The following is a 19564-nucleotide window of genomic DNA, read 5'->3' on the forward strand; positions in this document are numbered from 1 at the left end:
CTTAGATCAAAATTTCCTTTTTACTTACAGTATATGGAGACTACAGAGTGTGTTGCAGCCATTCACATCATGCCAATGGAGCTACTCAATTATGTAAGCCATATACACATATGACAGAAATTTCAATTTTTGTATTGAATAAGTCTTACTTTTGTATTTTTGTCTGCATAGTCAGATGAATTATCTTGTTAAACCTAAGGTACACAGTATGTACGCGCCAAACTGCTCTCGGTAATGTGATAATAGTGGGACAAATTGCTAAATATATTCGCACAACAATGCATCAAAGGTTGTGAGAGCCACTCATTCTATTGTTGCTGGTAATTTGTCTGGACTTGTCGCTCAGGGTAAGAGGTACTTATTAATACCTGAAACATAATTATAAATTGACCGAAAACAATTATATATCTTGATTTCATTCCTTCACCGAGCTGGCTTTTGTTGAACATCATCATAAGAGTATTTCTTTACACCTATCATGCAGCTGACCTTTATTATTACATTAATACTGCATGTCGTCAGTCTGGGAATTTAAGCCAATTATCTAATAATTGCACTTCACTGAAAGGAACCTCATGTATTTGTCTGAAATGGACAGTTGGAGATGATTTAAGTGGCAGAAATGGAGTTCATTCATACAAAACAAATCATTTAAATGGACATATTAAAGAGTGCACCTGTAAACATGGAGGTGGCTGTTGTTTTGAACCGTCGTGTTAAGGTCTTATTAAGGTGTAGCACAGTATGTGAAAAAGCCCTAGGTATCCACATCCCCACAGCCCCCTCCTCCCGCTTCCACCCTCAACTCCCACCATGTAATTAAAAGTGTAGTGTTCGCCCTCCTGCGGCTGGATAAGAAAGACAGGTACAACATGGAAACAAACGCAACTGGCAAGAGTGAAAAAAAAGGAAACAAAATGCCTCGGTCTGCTCCCACCCACGTCATGTAGAAGTCATGGGCTCTGGGGCCTCGGCCGCCTGTTTGTGCCGTTTACCGAGATCGAGAGCGAGGTTAACTTGTGTCATCTCGCTGCTGTCTTACACCTGGCGTACCTTGCCGTTAGCGCCGTCTCACACACCAACACGCACGCAGATAGAAAGGTGCGCAAATCCCACACTCACCCACAATCGATTCGGAACAGAGAAATGCTTACATCCTTAAAATTCTTCTTATGTATGTTCACCCTCTACCTGAAGGCTCTAACTTCCCACTAAAAGAAAAAAGCTTCCAGGAAATGGTTTTGGACGCTTGGGTCGTTGCCGTGACAATAAGCTATGCCCCCTAACTGTCCACCTCCCCACTACACACACACACACACACACACACACACACACACACACACACACACACACACACACACACACACACACACACACACACAGCCTCCCCCCTCTGGCTGGATGGCAGCTAATTGGGAAGTTGGTAACAGTGTCAGAGAGTCGCCTTTCTCCAGAGGGCTCTCCCTCTCTGCGAGGGCCCAGGCCACCTCTCCTGTGTGTGTGTGTGTGTGTGTGTGTGTGTGTGTGTGTGTGTGTGTGTGTGTGTGTGTGTGTGTGTGTGTGTGTGTGTGTGTGTGTGTGTGTGTGTGTGTGTGTGTGTGTGTGTGTGTGTGTGTGTGTGTGTGTGTGTGTGTGTGTGTGTGTGTGTGTGTGTGTGTGTGTGTGTGTGTGTGTGTGTGTGTGTGTGTGTGTGTGTGTGTGTGTGTGTGTGTGTGTGTGATTTACTGATTTACTGATTGGAGAGCCCAGTTTGCCGGTTGCCTGCTGGGGATGAGGCACACACACATACACACTTTCCATTTCCTGGTGGTTGTTTGATACCTGGTGGGGATGCTATTCAGGTGACAAAGGTCTGCTGTGTGTGTGTGTGTGTGTGTGTGTGTGTGTGTGTGTGTGTGTGTGTGTGTGTGTGTGTGTGTGTGTGTGTGTGTGTGTGTGTGTGTGTGTGTGTGTGTGTGTGTGTGTGTGTGTGTGTGTGTGTGTGTGTGTGTGTGTGTGTGTTGTGTGTGTGTGTGTGTGTGTGTGTGTGTGTGTGTGGGGGTAACAGATGTGATTTTACACTCTCATTACCATGTGAATGAGGCCCTGGGCCCCCAGATTGGCTCGGACCAGAGAGGAAGACTTCTCATCCCCCCTACTCACCCTCCTGTGGCCCCTCACCTGGCCCCCCCCCCCCACCCCCCTGGTTCATCCTGTCTGATCTCTTTAGTCCATCTGAGGTCCCTGCTTGACTCCCCCCTCCATTCCCCCCCCCCCCCACCATACACACACATTGATCGACCTTTAAACAGCTGGTGACTGGCAGAGTTTTATGACAGCGAGAGGTCTCACTCTGTCCTTTTTTTTAAGTCAAAAAGAAGGACACAGGAAAGGAAAGTGGTCATCCTGTTATCACACATAATAACCAGAGCAGTCAAACTCTCCCTTGTTGCTTTTGAGGAGCCCTGTAGCCGGTGAGAAATTGTTGTTTTAGCTCTCAGGTGCTGTTTTTCTGAGATAAACGTGGCCATGGCCCCGTTGCCGTGAACAGGAATGCAAAACAACCTTGGCCAGATCAAACCGGTTGTTTGTGCTGCTCCACAGTGTTGGTGTCTGAGGAAAAAGGTGAAAGAGTCTGGGATGAATGCCTGACACAGCTGCAAGGTGCTCTGCTTTCAAAAAGAACCAAGCTTTCATCTTGCTTTCTTTTTTGAAACATTATTGAGTTGCTCAAGAGGGAATTCAACCCCTCACCCTGTTAGTGTTGGTGCCTTGCTCAACTCACAGACCAAATGAGGACACTTTTTTAAATTAATGTCCTCAGTTCCCAGCCTGTATTCCCTTGATTTTGCAATATTAACAGATGAACTTGAAGCAGTGATTAATTATTTTCCTTCCAAAATAGATGCATAGCGTTTGAGAGGAGAAGCCTTCATTTGTTTCTTTCTTACGCCTGGATCTCATTCTCCCTCCTCCCGGTGAGGGAAATCGGCATCAAAAGCCTCTGTTAGTCGGTAATTACAGCTCAGGTTCTGCTTAACTGTTATTAACAAAAAAGTACAGTAATCTGGCCTGGCAGTGCAATATGTTACCGTAGCTTTCTAATTAATCTTACAGGGAGCGTAATACATTTACAATATCAGATTGGCGCAATACTGTATATAGATTTATTAAAGCTTTTAATCAGTTCTGGCAAAATTAATTTTGCAATGATTGCTTACATTTGAATTTGCATATACTTAGTGCAAGTAATTTATTTTTATAGATTCTTTTTTTATTAAAACGAGGCACGTGGGGGCCGTCAGGATGAAGAATTGCTGGATTTTGCCTCTCTGTGCTGCGAGGGAAAGAGTTACCTCATAGGTGCAAGAAAAGGTGGCTGTCTATACGTGTCATTTAACTTTCATGTAGTTCTCTTAATCATAAACAAGTGCTCTTCAGCCACAGAAAAGTGTTTTAAAGGGTTTAATCGAATGTAAATCAGATTTAAGTGGTGATTGCTCTCCATTTTCTATCAAAAGTCGATCTGCCCCTTCCTGTTTTACTCTCAACAACTCACAATGTCACAAGCTTACAGAGCAACACACACAGGAACACAGACGTACACTCCCACACACTCACACTTACACTTACACACACACACACACACACACACACACACACACACACACACACACACACACACACACACACACACACACACACACACACACACTCGGGAGCAGTGTAGCACTTCCAGGGCAGATAAGAGTGATTCATAAACAGATGAACCCAAAGCAGATGTGTTATCGCGGTGGCGCTGCGCACAAAGTACTGCAAGGCCACACCGGCTCTCATGGGGCCATCACACACACACGCACACACACACACACACACACACACACACACACACACACACACACACACACACACACACACACACACAAAGCCAGGGTTCAATATTAAACAGTCAGAGCTGATAACAGAAGGCTGTGACTATCAATTTGGCACCCCCTCCCCGCTCCACCTCGAAATCTAACCTGATACGAGGCCATGTCAGCAGATTCCACCACCTGAGTGTGTGTATGTGTGTGTGTGTGTGTGTGTGAACACGCTGTGTGTCTGTTAGTGCGTGTGTGTGTTTTTAACTCGTGTGAAAGCGTGTGCTCCTATTTATAAAAATGTTCTGCATGCCGCTTGGTCATGTATGTGTGTGTGTGCACGGCTATTTTTATGAATGCATGTTGCTGCTACATGTAGGTGTGTGTGTGTTTTTGTGTGGCGGGGCGTGGACTCATGGCACTCAGCCACGGTGTCCCTTTGAGACTGGGCAGGAGGAGGAGGAGGAGGTGGAGGAGGAGAAAGAAAGAGGGAGAGAGACTCTGCCGTAGAGAAAGAACGATTTAGATAACAGTCTGCTTTTGGCACACACACAAACACACACACACACACACACATACACACACACATACTCCTTACTATCGGAAACACATTATTATTGAAGAGAGCTGACCACAGGAGAACCCTGGCAAAGCACCCTGAGATAGGCTCTTATATTTCTCTCCCTCCCCAGGGAAAAATTCATGAATTAAATCTTTCTATTAAAGGTAACCCTTCCCTCCTCCCACAAGAATACACACAGAGAAATGTGAGCGCTGTAACCAGTGACTGTTACCATAACAAATCAGATTATTTCTAAGGCTAATTGAAACATTATAGAGTTTTTAAAGAGTCAGGACATATTGAAAAATGCAGTATTCAGTCAATATTTTACCTTTTTGATAAAAAAAACTACTTCAAATTGAATTATTTCTGTGTCCATGAACTGATGGATTAATTGTTAAATTATGACACACAAATGTAAATGAGTGTATATTTGAAAAACATGAACAATATTTAATTTATTATTGAATTTAAAGAAATAGGAAATCTATTTAAAATAAACAAATATGTTTTTCTAGTTACTCATTTGGGAATGTATTTATTCAAGCATTTCTCTTCATAGTAATATATGCATGTTTATGGCATTCAGTATTCAGATGCAAACACACAAGTAAACATGTTCCCATCCCTTTATTATGGTGAGACTGATTCTACACATCTACTTTGTTAGCTGTGTTTTCTGTTCCATAAGAACGTGCAGGTGCTCCACTGCTGCCTCTCCTTCTTTACAACTTACATTTAGACATCGGCGCACACACAAAGCCTCGCAAATTTCAAATTGTTTAAAGTACTCGCTGCGTTCATTCAGCTCGGAGCATAAAAAGAGTCTTTATAGTGGAGGGAAAATTAGCAATGGTCTCTCTTATGTGTGTGTGAAGCCTGCGACGACTCCCAAACTGGAAGCAGTTCACCCGGCAAACGTTTTCTTTTGCTCCTCTGTGTGTGTGTGTATTTGGTTAGTTACAGTAATTACGGCCCAATAACTGACAGCCAAAACCAGGCGGGAGAAAGTAGAAGGGGGCTGTTTTTCCTCAGCCGCGCGCAGCCTTGCTACCGAACATCTGCTGAGAGATTTGCATATTAATTAACCCATATTAACTCTAATTATTCTGGGAAATTATCAAATAAATTAAATTTTCTAATTTTAACCGTTTCCCCCCCCCCTCTTTCCGTTGCTTGACGTGTGTCAGGCTAGCAAAGGCAGGCTCACCTGAGTCGCAATAAAAAAGATATACTCTCTAAACCTCCCTCACACACACAGTTCCTCCCCCCTTCCTCCCCTTCCCCACCAACACTTCCCTCCTCTGTTCTTCTTCTCTGAAATCCTCCCTCCCACTCTCCTGGCCTGGGAGTCCTGAGGGCAGCCAGGGGAAGCTTTTGTGTGTCTTTCTTCTTCTTCTTCTTCTTCTTCTTCTTCTTCTTCTTCTTCTTTGGCTTGTGTGACGACGACGACGATGACCAGGAGGAGGAGGGTGAGGAGGAGGAGGAGGGAGGTTTACTTCGAACATTTGTTGGAGGCAGGAACATGTGTGAACTGAGGGGGGAGGGGGGGGCACAGATGGTTGAATCCGTGCAGGACCCGTCAAAGGTGGGACCTCTGAGCTGTTGAGCAAACCTCGAAGCTTTTCTCTGTCCCCCCCGATCCAACCCACCCCACCCCAATGCCTGTTGCTCCGGCCTCCCCGGCAAAATAAATGGGACTTTAATTGAATTAGAGTCAGTGGGTGCTGCGAGGGTCTCCGAGTTGACGGATGAGTGGTGACGTGTGCAAAGTTTCCCCATCAACACAAACACATATAAGAAGTAGTTTAGTTGTGTTATTGGTGATTTAAAGGGGAACACATCCTATTATGTAAAGGTCTAATGTATAAGGCTCTAATGGTCAACAAGACATAGAAAATGGCAGGTGCTATCATTTGCTGTATTTGGTTGTAAATCTTGAATTATCTGGCGGTCGAACAGAATGTTGATTTTCTTATTCAGTGTGGTAAAGTTTGAGAGGTTGACTGTTAAATACATAAAAGTCCTAATTTTATTTTTGACAGTTCAAAAGAACGACTCATATCAGTCAAACTCACTCACTTCACTTTCAGTGACACCACCCTCCCCCTCTCTAATGCTGCCCAGACAGACACACACACACACTCCCAGGTTGCGTTTACACTTCACTGAGTTTTCACCATTCATCGTCTCTCCCAAGTCGCCCCCCCCCCCTCCCTCCCTCCCTGCCCTCACCCCTCACTCTCTCTCTGTCTCTTTTCAGGGCTTTTGTTTGCCCTCTGCCACCGTCCTTTCACCGACTTGGCCCTGATTTGGCCCTTGTGCTCGATCACACCATTATACTGAGACAAGATAGCACAAAATATCCAAACATGTCTGCCATTCTTTTGTCTGGCTCCTAGACAGCACCAGTGGGCCCTGTTTAACGGACATAATACCTGGGGAACATTTCAAATATAAGACATATGATATAAATGTTTGCAAGTTGAACAGTTATTTGAGGCAAAGGAAACCTTTAAAAGAATATTAATTCAGTATGTTAAGCTATCAAATTGTATTAACTCAATCTAAATATTATTTTTTATTGTCAAAAAAAGGAAAATATTCTTGAATTATATATAATGTGTCTCATTTTCTATTTACTGACACATTGTATAACTTTTGCATTCGTTTGGATATCAGTTTTTTATATTGTGGTGCTTATAAAGAGGGAAATACAAGAATATATCAAGAAATAAGACTAAAATTATTTAATAAAAACAAAAAGACCCAAACAACTCTTGAGGGAAGGAGTATTTAATATACCATTTAAGTAAGTTAACGAGTCTTCCTGCGAGGTTTCCATCCGACATGAGTAGGACTTACGGAGAAGTGTTTAAACTGTTGCAGACTGGAGCAATGGCAGACAAAAGGTCATGATGAGAATCCACTACCGCCGGCCGTAGCCACAAGGCAGCGACCTCGCTTCCACCTTAATGCCCTCCCACACACACACACACACACACACACACACACACACACACACACACACACACACACACACACACACACACACACACACACACACACACACACACACACACACACACACACACACACACACACACACACACACACACACACACACACACACACACACTGACTAACACTCCTGCTCCTCCATCTCCCTCGCAGCCATCCAGGTGATCCGCTTGGCTCACATTCATGAGACAGGGAGCGAGCGTGAGCAGTTATCGTCCAATAGGGAGAATGTCCTGGCTCATTATCGGCGTAGGAGGCCGAGCGTGTCACCTGGAGCTAAACCCCCGACACTCGACTAAAAAAAAAAGTCAGCCGGGGTTAGTGTGAGAGCGCGAACGTGGGTGTTAGTCATCCTCCCTGCAGCCATCACCTCCACCGCTGGCCTGCCGAACAGAAAGAGCTCTGTTTCTCCCTGGCTCTGCGGCAGGAAGGGCTTTCACCGCAAACTCCTCCGAGTGATGGCTCTGGCATAGTTTAATAAATGCGATAATACCTGTTAGCATTGTCAAACGGTTTTTCCTCGGCACAGTGCAGATCTGACGCCTCTGAACCCAGCTTCCGGGGAAGATTTCAATGCTAAAATAAGTTTTAAATTGGAGATAAGTTTCCCTTTTTCTTGAATTTGCATCCATCTTAGTATGAATTTGAATGATGTTGCATTACTGACGGTCAATTCAAGAAGTGAAACCATCACCACCTTGAAGACTTACTGTAAACACAAGCTCATCTTTGACTTTTCTTGATGTCACTACCTCAGCTTGAAAGACATTCCGTGCATGCTTACCATACATACAAGGTTTTTTCCGTCAAACAGATGGGTCAACATCAAAGGTACAAGTTGGTGGCTGTGTATTCCTCCGAGTGAGTGTGTTTGGTGTCTTTGAATGCAGCATGTGGTCAGACAACTGCTGTCAAACGCGCACAGGGAGTGAGTTATCTCTGGGTTTTACAGCAGTCGATTATGAGTCCAACATTAAAGGCGTTTTTGATCACTGGAGCCATTTGTCGGCTGTCAAACCTGACACTTTGTAAATACAATCATTTTAGATTTGGAGTTTGTTTCCCCGACACTAAATTAATTCCACCGGCTCCTCAGTATGTGCAGAATACGACTGCCAGAGAAGAAGCATTGCCCTGTGCCATTGTTTTTTTTATTTATCTTCATCAAAGAAATGATGAGATTTTAATAAGACTTTCTCCCACTCTGTGCTCCTCTCTCAGGCTGTCACTGCTGATGCTTCCAACCATCTTGATCAATATACAATATTCCTCTGCGCTCTGTACTCTTCCCTGAGTGACAGAATAATGCCAGGCCTGTGAAAGGGTTATGTCAGATAGTTTAAAACCCAATATTAAACAAGAGTTGCGCTGTGTCAATTTAATTATCAGCACGACAAGTCAAACAGGCTCCTTTTATTTAGCCAAAACGCAGGTAGCACGATTTTTGTAAAACACCAACCGCAATTGCTTTTGTTAGCATGACACTTAAGGTAAGAAAAAGGAGAGAAGTAAACACTATCTTTTCTTTGTCTCAGCAACACAAAAGACTGATTAAGAGCGAGGTTCGGGGGAGGGGGGCGAAATAACTGCCTGTGAAATATTAGTAGGTTAGAATTACTTTGTTGCGTGACACAATACCAATAGATGCTTCGTGCTCGCAGAGGGAGAGGCTCTTGTCAACGGTGGCACCTAAACAATGGCGGCTTTCTTGACGTTAATACTACACGTTTGACTTGACGAGCACCCCACTGTCATTTTGCCTTCTTGGAGGTATACGTTGAATGCGGAGGAGACAGCTGACGTTCGGAGAAGATTGCTTCTACTGTAGCTTTTCGGAGACAGTTCAAACGCCCCCCCGTGCTTAAATGTGTTCTGCAAACTTCAGAAACAAGACGTCACATGAAACAGCAGGAGATAGAAAAATGTGTTAAAACTTATCCAGGATTTTTCCAGAAAGTTTGTTGTGCAGATTTGGACAATGCATTCCCTCATTCCCTATGCGGGAGTGTTGAAGTCAGAACGGTGTGCGTTGCCGCGGTGGATGTGTTGCTAAACAAAAAGAAGCTCCCTCGCTCCTTTTATTGGCGAAGAATGGGCCCTTTAAAACCTGTCCAGCCTTAGATAATTTCATTCAGCCGGCCCCTGCTCGCCGTCATTGAATCTGCATCCAGAGATCAGGTTCACAGCAACGGGTTGATAGCTTCCCAAGCCTCTTGGCCTTTTGTTCTACCCGCCCCCTCCTTCTCTGGAGGCTGGGGGGGGGGGGGACACAGAGCTGATGGGACATTGCTGAGAAAAGGTTCAAAACCTCAGGGGTGAAGGGTCACAACTTCCAAAATGTTAATCTGGTTGTTTTGAGGGGACGTCAAGATGAGAATTTCCCCGATTTGACAAAGTGTTTTGATTTTTGAAGTTAAACAGGTAAAGGCTTCGAAATAAATATATAATATTTCATATAAAGGCTTAATATCAATTGTACCTAGGTAGATTTGGACCACCCAGGAATCTCTCTCCACTCAGGGTCTCCAGCCTGCGTTGCCTTTTTGTCATCTCGGAGGGGCATTACTGAGTCTGAACTTGCCTAAACCCTTGTGATCACACCTCTTGAAAAGGTTTTGTTTCTTCCGTCGATTGGTATTCGAGGCAGGTCACCACACTCCCACCCTCCTCCCCCACCCCCCTCCAGCCTGCCTGCCTGCCATCCCCTCCTCCCACCCCGCCGCCCTCCCCCCTCCCACGTTTGAAAGCCCTGTTTTCATTTTAATTTGCACCTGTTGTGCAGTTGTTCGCTGAAGGCAAGTGCGGACCAGTCGGTCATACGGAGACGTGTTAGGAGGAGATGTGGCGAGGCTTATCTTTTGATATGTATAACGTCTTCGGAAATGCACGGACTTCATCTGCTCAGCACTCTTGAATCTGGGAGAGTTCAAGAGGCAGGGACACTTTTAGACCTCGGAAGGCAAAATATGGCACATAAAGTGTAATTAAGCCCGTCGAATACACAATGTGAGGCATATTATACACTATTTATGTGCACGCTAAAACATTCTCCAAGCTATTAGATATAAATCTGTTGATTTTTCATCAAAGACTTATGAGCTCGCTCCAGCTTTTCTTTATTACTCAGGAGCATAAATTCAGCTAAAGCACATTAAAAAGCGTCACTATGGTGGCTCAAAGTCTGGGTCCTCCCATGATTGGCTCATACCGCAGAACATTCTTGCACAAGCTGCCAATGAGGTGTGTCCCCATGTGATGCCATGTTTCTGGCTCGCCCTCGCGCTCCATCTGCGCCCCTCCAATAAGTCTTCTGACGGCCCTTTCTGCCACAATTTACTCCGTGGCGAAGAACCTGCCGACGTTGGTGACAAATTTGCACGCGAAGCCACCTTTGATTGAGTTCACAGCCCCTTATTTACAGGCCAGCTATTTTAGGAAAAACAAGCATATGTGTGTGGAACCGGGCGGGCCCTAGAGTGTGTGTAAGGGTGTGTGCGTGTCAGAGTATCTCCTTGAATGTCCGCCCTCAAGGCCCTGTCATATTTTCTTATGTTAGGAAACACGGTTCAGTGGCAATGCAAATGTGATGAATAATCTAAACGACTATAAGTTGAGCCTTTTGTATGCATACCGACTACATTTGTTATATTGTACGAGGTATGCCGAGCATGTGAAACGTGACGGGTATGTTTGGGAGCAGAGCCGTCCTGAAAGGTGCAGCTCGTTGGCATCCCAGGCATGTTAGCAGGACTGAAAATTAGTGGCTATTTTGGCTCGCATCTCCTCGACAGCTGTCTGCCCACCGCTGCGGTTCAGTCACAGATTCCAGTCGCGGATGCTGTAATTGGGGTGTAACCCAAAAAGAAAAGAAAAAAAGCGCCTACGCCTTGGACCGAGCAGTGATGTGGGGTGACCTTTTTAAATCTGGGAATAAACCTCAATTTCAAAAAACAAGTTGAAATCAGATTCCTCTGTCATTTATGTTAAAGTAGATACGCCTACATTACTCATCAGAAATGTTTCTCTTGATCATAAGGATGATTTCTCTCCTGTACTGACCTTTCTTCCTTCCTCTTTGTGTTTCAGCTCTGAACTACGAGAATGTGGTTGAGACCGGCTCAGAGACGGAGGAGGAAGACAAGCTGCTGGTGTCCGAGGAAGACCCCCTGATCAACGGTACAGGCAGCCCGGCCAGCCTCACCAACCCGGAGAATTCCCCGCGGGCCGAGAGCCACGGCTTGCTCTCCAAAGAGGAGGAAGACGACGAGATGCGGGATAGCGGCGTCGAGCACATTTGGCCCGACAACGACATGCTGAGCGCCTCTGTCGACGGTACTGGTGAGTGTCCAGATGTTGCAGAGAGGGAATTCATCTCATTGGTGGAGAGGAACCTCAGTGGGAGGAGTTATAAAATAATCCAAGAATTTCCAAACAATGGGATGAAGGGCAAACTGAGGATTTCTAACTATTTTTAATGTCGGTTTTGACTTAAAGAGTTGTGGATGTGCTCTTATCCAGTCAGATTGAGAACATATCTTACATTGTATTCATCTGCTATCTGAGAATCATGACTTGCATTCCTAGAAAGCAGAAAGCTGGATATTTTTGTTTTATTTGGTCCAGGAAATTGGATATTGTAATGATATTTTTTTACTTTGTCTGGGGCGAATGTCATGTGAGGTTGAGATGTCAAAAAATGAAATAACCTAATAAATGCCTTTTAAAGATACAGAAAAACGTCCTTTTTCGATACAGATTCAGCTAAAGAAATACATTAAGAATCTAGCTTTTGTTCTCTTTTCTACCAGATGTGTGGGTGCAGGTGAGCTGTCAATCACACCACCCCACTAAGCTGACTTTCTGATACTTTATAGCGAATGTGTGCACATCCTGCCACTCGTGGTGTCGCCTTACACCGTAAACCCCACCCATCTGGTGCCCGGGTAGACTAAAACAAACCCCACGGAGCAGTGTGCAAACACGGCTTGAGCCAGGTCTGAGCCCCCGAACGATGCTCCCTCAGCAGACACACACGATAAACATTTTTCTTCGTGAGCGGCGGAGACCATTTGGTTCACGCTTATAGAAAAGCCAAACAACGAAAAATATTTACAGTAATGTATAACCTCGCAAAAGGAAAAGAGAAGCAGCAGGAGTGTGCTTTTGATTCAATGTTGCAGATTCTACAGAAGGCATGTGAGGCTACTTTTACTCAGGGTTTATTGTATTTCAACCTCCAATAGTGACTGATGCAGTGTAACCCCCCCCCCCCCCCCCCGACTCACAAGCTGCTTAATCCCAGGCAGGTGATACCTTTTCCAAACTTGACTGACTTATCGTCTTTTGTGGAGCAGCTCAGATTGCAGGGGCCCCAGTCACGGATGCTTGAAAGATAAATACTTTTAATTAGGGGGCAGGGTATAATCATTAAAGGAAGCCAGACTGCTGCGAAAAGTCATTAACAATCTTAAATGAAATTTTTATTTTTATGATAGCCATTTACATGTATAATAAGAGTCAATGATTCTTGGAAGCATGTGACAGGAACAGAGTATGGCGAGAAGTCATGTAAGACAGCCAATTTAAATGAGCCGGGCTCCGCTATTCATTTCTGCTAATGAACTAGCTGTGCACGCTGCCGAAAAGAAACCGAGGAACATTTCAGCAGTCTTACATTTTAATATGGGGGAAAATTGCACATTTATTAGGGATGGAACAAAAAAATGGGTATCAACATTTGCCTCAACTAAATAACAGTTCCTTAAGGGAGGGAGGAAGAAAAGACAGTTTGGTAAATAAATCAAGATAAAGGATAAACAAGCTGTCGTTGCATACGGTAATTGTTTATTTGATAAAGACCCGCGGTGCCATAATGTCTGTAATTCAACTATGTTGCAATTCCCAGATAATATGCTTCTCGTGTGATAAAGTGTCTGACATATTTCAGAGAGCAAGTCAAGTTCATTAGAGCGTTTGGGAGTCTCTTTCCCAATCTTGCGGGTGCTGTGTTTCCCAGCCTGTTTTTTCTGCTTCCTCGGTGCCTAAGTGTCTACAGTGATACCTCAGCACATAACTTAGGCCTGAGATAAGTTAGTACCCCCCCTCCTTCCTCCTCGGACTGATTTGGTCGTCACTCCCCTATCATTTTTTTGTACGCAGGTCTTGTAAGCGATAGTAATGTCTTCATGAGTAAAAGTGAGGACATATGTCGCCCGGAAACAAAACAGACACTCTTTATTCCATGGGTTGTAAATTGTGTCTTTAGCAACACAGCTTAGAGGATTTGCTGAAATGTAGTAAAGAACATTTATCGCAGAGCCTCTTCTGATTTCAGGGCACAATCAGAGTCTTGTGTCTGTCCTTGACATTCCTTCATCCCACATTGAGGCTGGACGCGATGTGCTGGAAAGCATGACATCATTATCACTGACAGACAGTTTCAAATAAATCACCTGCGTTCTCCCTTTGCCCTTTTTTAAGTCTCTGTAGGACGTCTTAACATTGCAGCAAGAAATCCCTCTTTTAATCACGATTGCTTGAGATATATGATCTAAAAAGACTCTTCCTAATCTCGCCAAATGTGTCCTTCTGCTTTCGATAAAACAGTGCTTCTTGTTTTCATTGCGCGTGTATCAAGTTTTGTGATTATTAATTTGCCATTTAAACACCTATTGCATCCCCACATTTGACAATAAGTGCAGTGTTTCAGATGCTTTCCTACCCTGCCAATAATTTAAAAACACTATTCATTGGCTCTAAATTGCTGGAACGATAGTGTAAAAATATCAGAGATGCCGTCGTCTTTCTCAAACCTGTTTTCATCAAAGCTTGTCTGTTTCTGAAGCTATTGTGTGCACACTGGGCAGGATCAGGATGAATCAAGGCTAAACGCACAAAGGCAGGACTTTAAAGCGCCTGCGGTGAGCGGCCATAAAAATAGGAATGTTTTCAAAATAAACAGCATCAGAGCCGCTATGAAAATAGGTGGAATACGTCTGGCCAAGGTATTCTGGACTCCTCCTGAGTCTCAAAACCTCAACATCGCTCTTCTAGGAGGTGTGTACCTTACTGCCTCACGTCCTCTGTGATTTATCACTGACAAAACACACTTTTCCAGCATTTCGTGGACACTTTTCTTCCAAAATGCTTTCCACTACCCAAAATAGGTGCATATTTGTGGCAAAAATTACTCCAGGAGAAATCGAATCCCTCTTTTTTTCCTTGTTTTTGACATTGGTCTTGTCTTATAAAATGTGTGCAGTGGCTTTTCTTACAGTAGAAGGACCCAGGAGCCTATAATGACACTTTGTCCCAGTTGAATGTAGCTTAAAGCTGGCATGGATTGCATGTGTGTGTGCCAGAGGCCATAGAAGTGAGGTGTACGTGGTATTAGCCTACCTCCTACTGGAAGCAGCCGTCCTCCCTTTAGAACACAGATAACAAAAGTTGTCCAAGGTAAATAGGGGAGAGTGGAGGGCCAGTAAATCCCACTGGTCATCCCCTTGCGTCAGACCAAAAGTATGCAGCCAAATGTGATTACCCAGAGCAAACACGGTGCCTACGAGGACACACAGTGAGGGAGTTTTCACTGTTCAGGGTTTCAAACGTGCTGATATCTGGGTATATTTTTAATCTGTGGTGCAAAATCTGTTTTGTTTTGTCATACTTGAATTTATGTTGTTCAAAAACCCATTCATTTTCTCATACTTCGACTGCGGTTTGGAAGCTGTTTGGCAGACGTGCAATCAAAATGTAAAGTTAAAAAACCTTCGCAAGGGGAAAGTTAAACTAGGACATACCCCTGCAGAACAGTCTGTCATTATTCTGTGAAGCCATTGACAGGGGTATTTATCATTTCACCGCAAAAGCCAAATCTTTAATTTCAAGAAGAGCCTTAGAAAGCATTCCACGACTTCCCCATTGTCTTCAAGTAAAAATAAAGACATGTTTTGGTTTCTGGCTTTTGTGTCACAGGATAACATTATTATAAACAATACACCCACCACCTTTCCTGTAACATCTCAGCCAGGTTTCTGTAACATGTGCGCTCATCCTGGGTTTAATAGCTCAGGGAGAGGCAGCAACATCAGATCCTGCTGTGGACTTTAAAAAAAAGAAAATCTTCACAATGCAACACTTGTAACATCCTTGCCTGAGCAGCAGAGCAAGAACAGATGTAAGGCGCACAATGCAGGTTTCTTGTCCTTTTTTTTTTTTTACTCAAAGCCTGCGTTTTCCCGGAACCACCTTGATTTCATTTTTACCGTCGAGGCAGGAAGGAGGGACCGAGGACTTTTTAAGCTGATTGTCCGGTCGGTGTCCTCCTGTCGACCGTGGTGGGATGAATTTGTCAGAAGAGGGTTTGTTTACGAGCCTGTCAATCCACCGTTTATTTACTGTCACCTCACCTGTGCCAGGGCAACGTCTGCACACCATTATCCTGATTGGCAGTAAGAACCTGTCCGTTCAAACCAATGCTTCTGCATAGTTAGTTATTCATAGCCAGGCTTTCTGTTGAGTCCAAAATCTCAAAGTCAAACTGCTCACATATACCGAGCAAGTATTGAATAGTTAATTTAAAAGATGTAACCCCTAACCCTAGATTCCCATTTTGGTGCCCATATTATTGAGCTTCAGTCTAACATACTTCACCAGTCCATTCTTCCTCTCCACCCACCTGAGGTTTACCCTAACCAATGAGGTTATTTCTGCCCTTGAGAAATGTTTGTGCAACCAAAACTCTTAATTTGTGGTTAAGCGTTGTGTTCTTTTGAGTTGGTAGCGAGGCCTTAACTCTCTGCCAGGGGGTTGTGGCAAATCAAAAGAATGTGTGCGCTCACAATGCTCCCAACAAGCAGCTTTGGAGAGAAACATCCACCAAATGACATATGATAAAACGAGCGTGATGCTGCATGCGGAGGATTGCCGCGGCGACACAGCCAGGGAGTAATAAGCTCCGCCTGCGTGTTGGCTGGAGCTCTATGATTGCTCAGGTGGATGTGCTCCGTGTTGTGTTTAATCGCTCTGTTTGGTGATTGAAGCTTTCTTCGCCTCCCCCACCGCTTGTCGTCATGTTAAAGGTAAATAAGTCACTGTCTGGCTCCGATGATAGCATTCATTAAGCATGCCGAACAAAGCCTCGGATGCACAGCGGTGCCTTCATTGCTTTCTCCATACCTTCTTCTTAAAGGCCTCATTGTCAGTGTGTGTTGGTTTGCATGGTGCACAGAGGTACTCACCCCTCCTCTCCTCACACCCTCTTTTTCTCTCTGTTTTCTGTGCAGATGAAATAAAAGATGACTTTGACACCCTGGGGCCTGATGCCACTATGCAGGCTGTTGGAAACGGTACAGGTGAGATGAATGAATATTTTAAATGTATTTTAGTTTGTGTGCCTGCACCACGATTTAAAACAGTCTGTCTCTATGTGTCTGGCTTAAAATAAAGCAATATAATATTTAAATACTTTCACGTTATTGAAGGGTCAATCACTTTTTAGGCAGTTTTTCACACCCTCTACTTACTCGAGCTGTTTTTAGCCTTCCTGCTGATGTAAGTGAGTGTGTGTCCCGGTGCCGTCTCCTGGTGGAACCGAACCCTACCTGCCATTTTTCATTAAGCCACCAAAGCTGATTCGCAGCCACACACCCCTCCCTTCCATGATATCATCCTGGCCACCCTGACAATTGGCCGCTAACGCTGTTATGGTTAACCAAAACGCACCCCACAGAACGCCACGCGGGCCTGCATCAAAACCCTCCCTTCAGCTTTAATTACGATTACTTTTCTGCACGTCGTGATGTTTTTTCTTCTTTCTTTCTCTGTCTCTGTGCTGAAGGTCCGAGCACAGAGACTGTTTTCCATTTTCAATGCTTAAAGGAGTTTTGGAAACAATACTGTGGCACCGCTGTGGAAGCTCCCCGCCACTAAATCACATGTGATTTTGTTTAAAGACATGAGCAGTTTGATCACGTCCCGGTGCCAAAGCGCACTTTGATCCAGGTGATTTCCTCCCTCACTGGAGGAAACCGTGGTTGTTTCTCCCTAAAGAAACGTTTTACAGTTAGACTTTTTGACTCAAAACAACCTTAAAATAACAGCTACAATTAGCAAAGCATTGTTCAGAAACCTAATGAGAACGCCGCATATTATGCTATTACAGTCATCAACGCGATCCATTGGCACCGATGACATTTCGCCACTTTTGACAACCAAATATCCACTACCTTGACCTTTCGCAAATTGGACCGCAAACTCATCACGGCATAACAAATGGCTCTTTACACCTCACCTTGGCTCTCTAGTCTAAAAGCTAATTAACATGAACTCTGATGAGACGTCACTCCCTTTTTGGTTCAATATCGCCGCACAGCCTCCACAATTTTCCTCAGGTTGTAAACAGCGAGAGTGTGTTTCTTGAAAGTCGGCCATCCCCTTGACTAATGAAGGCTGCTAATTTCTTTTAGCTCCGGTTTGTTTTTTCGGAGGCAGCTATCTCCACAATGCAGCTTAAGAGTTTCCCCGAAGAGAAGGGACTGGGAAATAATTTGAGAAAACGCATTGTGTGGCCTCAGCACTTTGGCTGGCTTAAGATACATTCTGCTCAGCTATGGCAAAGCATCCCTCTCTGTTTTTTTCTGCACTGGTTTGTGGTTTGGCCCTGGTAATCTGTTCAACACAGAATCAACAAAAGCCACAGTCTCTTGATTGACCTTATATGTGAAAGTCGATACAAAGAAACGTGGCTCTGTTGCTGATTAAGCCAGGCCTGTGTATACTGTATACATGTCTGTGAGTGTGTTTCCTTTTTTATTTTTCAACTCTAAATCTGATTTTATGTCATGAGTAAATTGGGTCAGTGAAGTTCTTTTTACACGTCGCTCCTCAGCAGCTCATGGTAGCGCGTTTATCTCCGACTTTTGGCCGGATTAAGTTACAATTCTTATTTTAGCCGGCATAGCGTGACAAGCAAACCCCATAATTTAGATGTATTCTCCCCAAAGCACGGCTGTAATGTTTTAGGGTGGCTGTCCTCATCGCATTTCCACCAAGATGTTCCCAATATCCTCCTGTAAGACATTTCTCTGGGGAAGAAATTAATCCAATTTATTCCTCCCCCTCTCCCTCTCCCTCTCCCTCCATCAGGCCTCCTCCTTCACTGACTCTCTTCTTCTTTCTCTCTTCCTCCCCTTCAGTCAAGAGCGTCAATTGCACTTCAGAGTTCGAGGACTTCTTCGCCAAGCGGAAGCTTGACGACGGCGACAGTCACGTGGTGAGCATCGCAGAGTACCTGCAGAGGGGTGACACCGCCATCATCTACCCAGAAGCCCCAGAGGAGCTGTCCCGCCTGGGCACGCCAGAGGCCACCGGTCCAGAGGAGAACGGTAAGAACCAGGGCCGTGGAGATGGGGGGGGGGGGGGGGGGGGGGTCGAAAGATAAGTCAGATAAAGAAAAGAGCAGATCAGGTGTGACTTACACAGAAATGCGTATTAGCTAACATTAGCCACCATAAGCTACCGTTCATACATTCAAATTGGGATATTTAAAGTACATCTTATATTAATCAATTACATAAAACTGATACTGTTATCCAAAGTGCAATTGACCAAAAAATAAACACATTTTAAAAAAGCAAGAGTCCCATAAGTACGTTAGCTTTCAACAAACCAAACATGTTAGCATTAGCCTCATGCTTAAAAGCTATTAAAACATGCGAAGTACGAAATAAAAAAAGTTGTATCCCCTTAAAAGAAGCTGGGTTTATATCAAATATGGCCTCCTCTTGTAGCTTGACTGCTGCAGTAGGAGAACATACTTGCTCAGCTAGCCCCCCCCTCTCCCTTGTACCAGCAGAGGTTAAAAAAAAAAAAAAAGAGAAAGAAAGCAGTGTGGGCGAGCTCTTCGCGCTGACACAACCGGGCAGCTGTTGGTCCCACAGATTCACCGGATGCCTCGGTGTTTACCTACAGTCTCGAGCAACAGCTGGGCAGGGGGCTTGAAATCAGATAGCGCACCTCAGAAGATCCCCGGGGTGGGGGGGGGGAGAGGGAGTGGGATCTGGAGTGGGTTCATGAGTCATGCTGCAGACATGATAAGTGTCAGTGGGAATGGCATTAAAAAAAAAGCGAGGGCTGTTTAGGA

At 44.5% G+C, this 19564-nt stretch overlaps 1 protein-coding gene across 4 annotated transcripts in view; it reads left to right on the forward strand.

Annotated features, from left to right (window-relative positions):
* The window catches only part of zeb2b (zinc finger E-box binding homeobox 2b), a 78001-nt gene that overhangs the window by 46274 nt on the left and 12163 nt on the right, over positions 1 to 19564 (forward strand). For 2 of the 4 annotated variants that reach the window (XM_034205495.1, XM_034205497.1), the window contains exons 3-5: positions 11506 to 11760; positions 16707 to 16775; positions 18618 to 18806. In XM_034205495.1, the coding sequence (XP_034061386.1) occupies positions 11506 to 11760; positions 16707 to 16775; positions 18618 to 18806 (513 nt within the window). The remainder of the gene's footprint in view (positions 1 to 11505; positions 11761 to 16706; positions 16776 to 18617; positions 18807 to 19564) is intronic. The other 2 variants (XM_034205496.1, XM_034205498.1) reach the window with 1 other exon arrangement.

This window comes from Gymnodraco acuticeps, unplaced genomic scaffold (genome assembly GCF_902827175.1).
Source record: "Gymnodraco acuticeps unplaced genomic scaffold, fGymAcu1.1, whole genome shotgun sequence".
Taxonomy (NCBI): Eukaryota; Metazoa; Chordata; class Actinopteri; order Perciformes; family Bathydraconidae; genus Gymnodraco; species Gymnodraco acuticeps.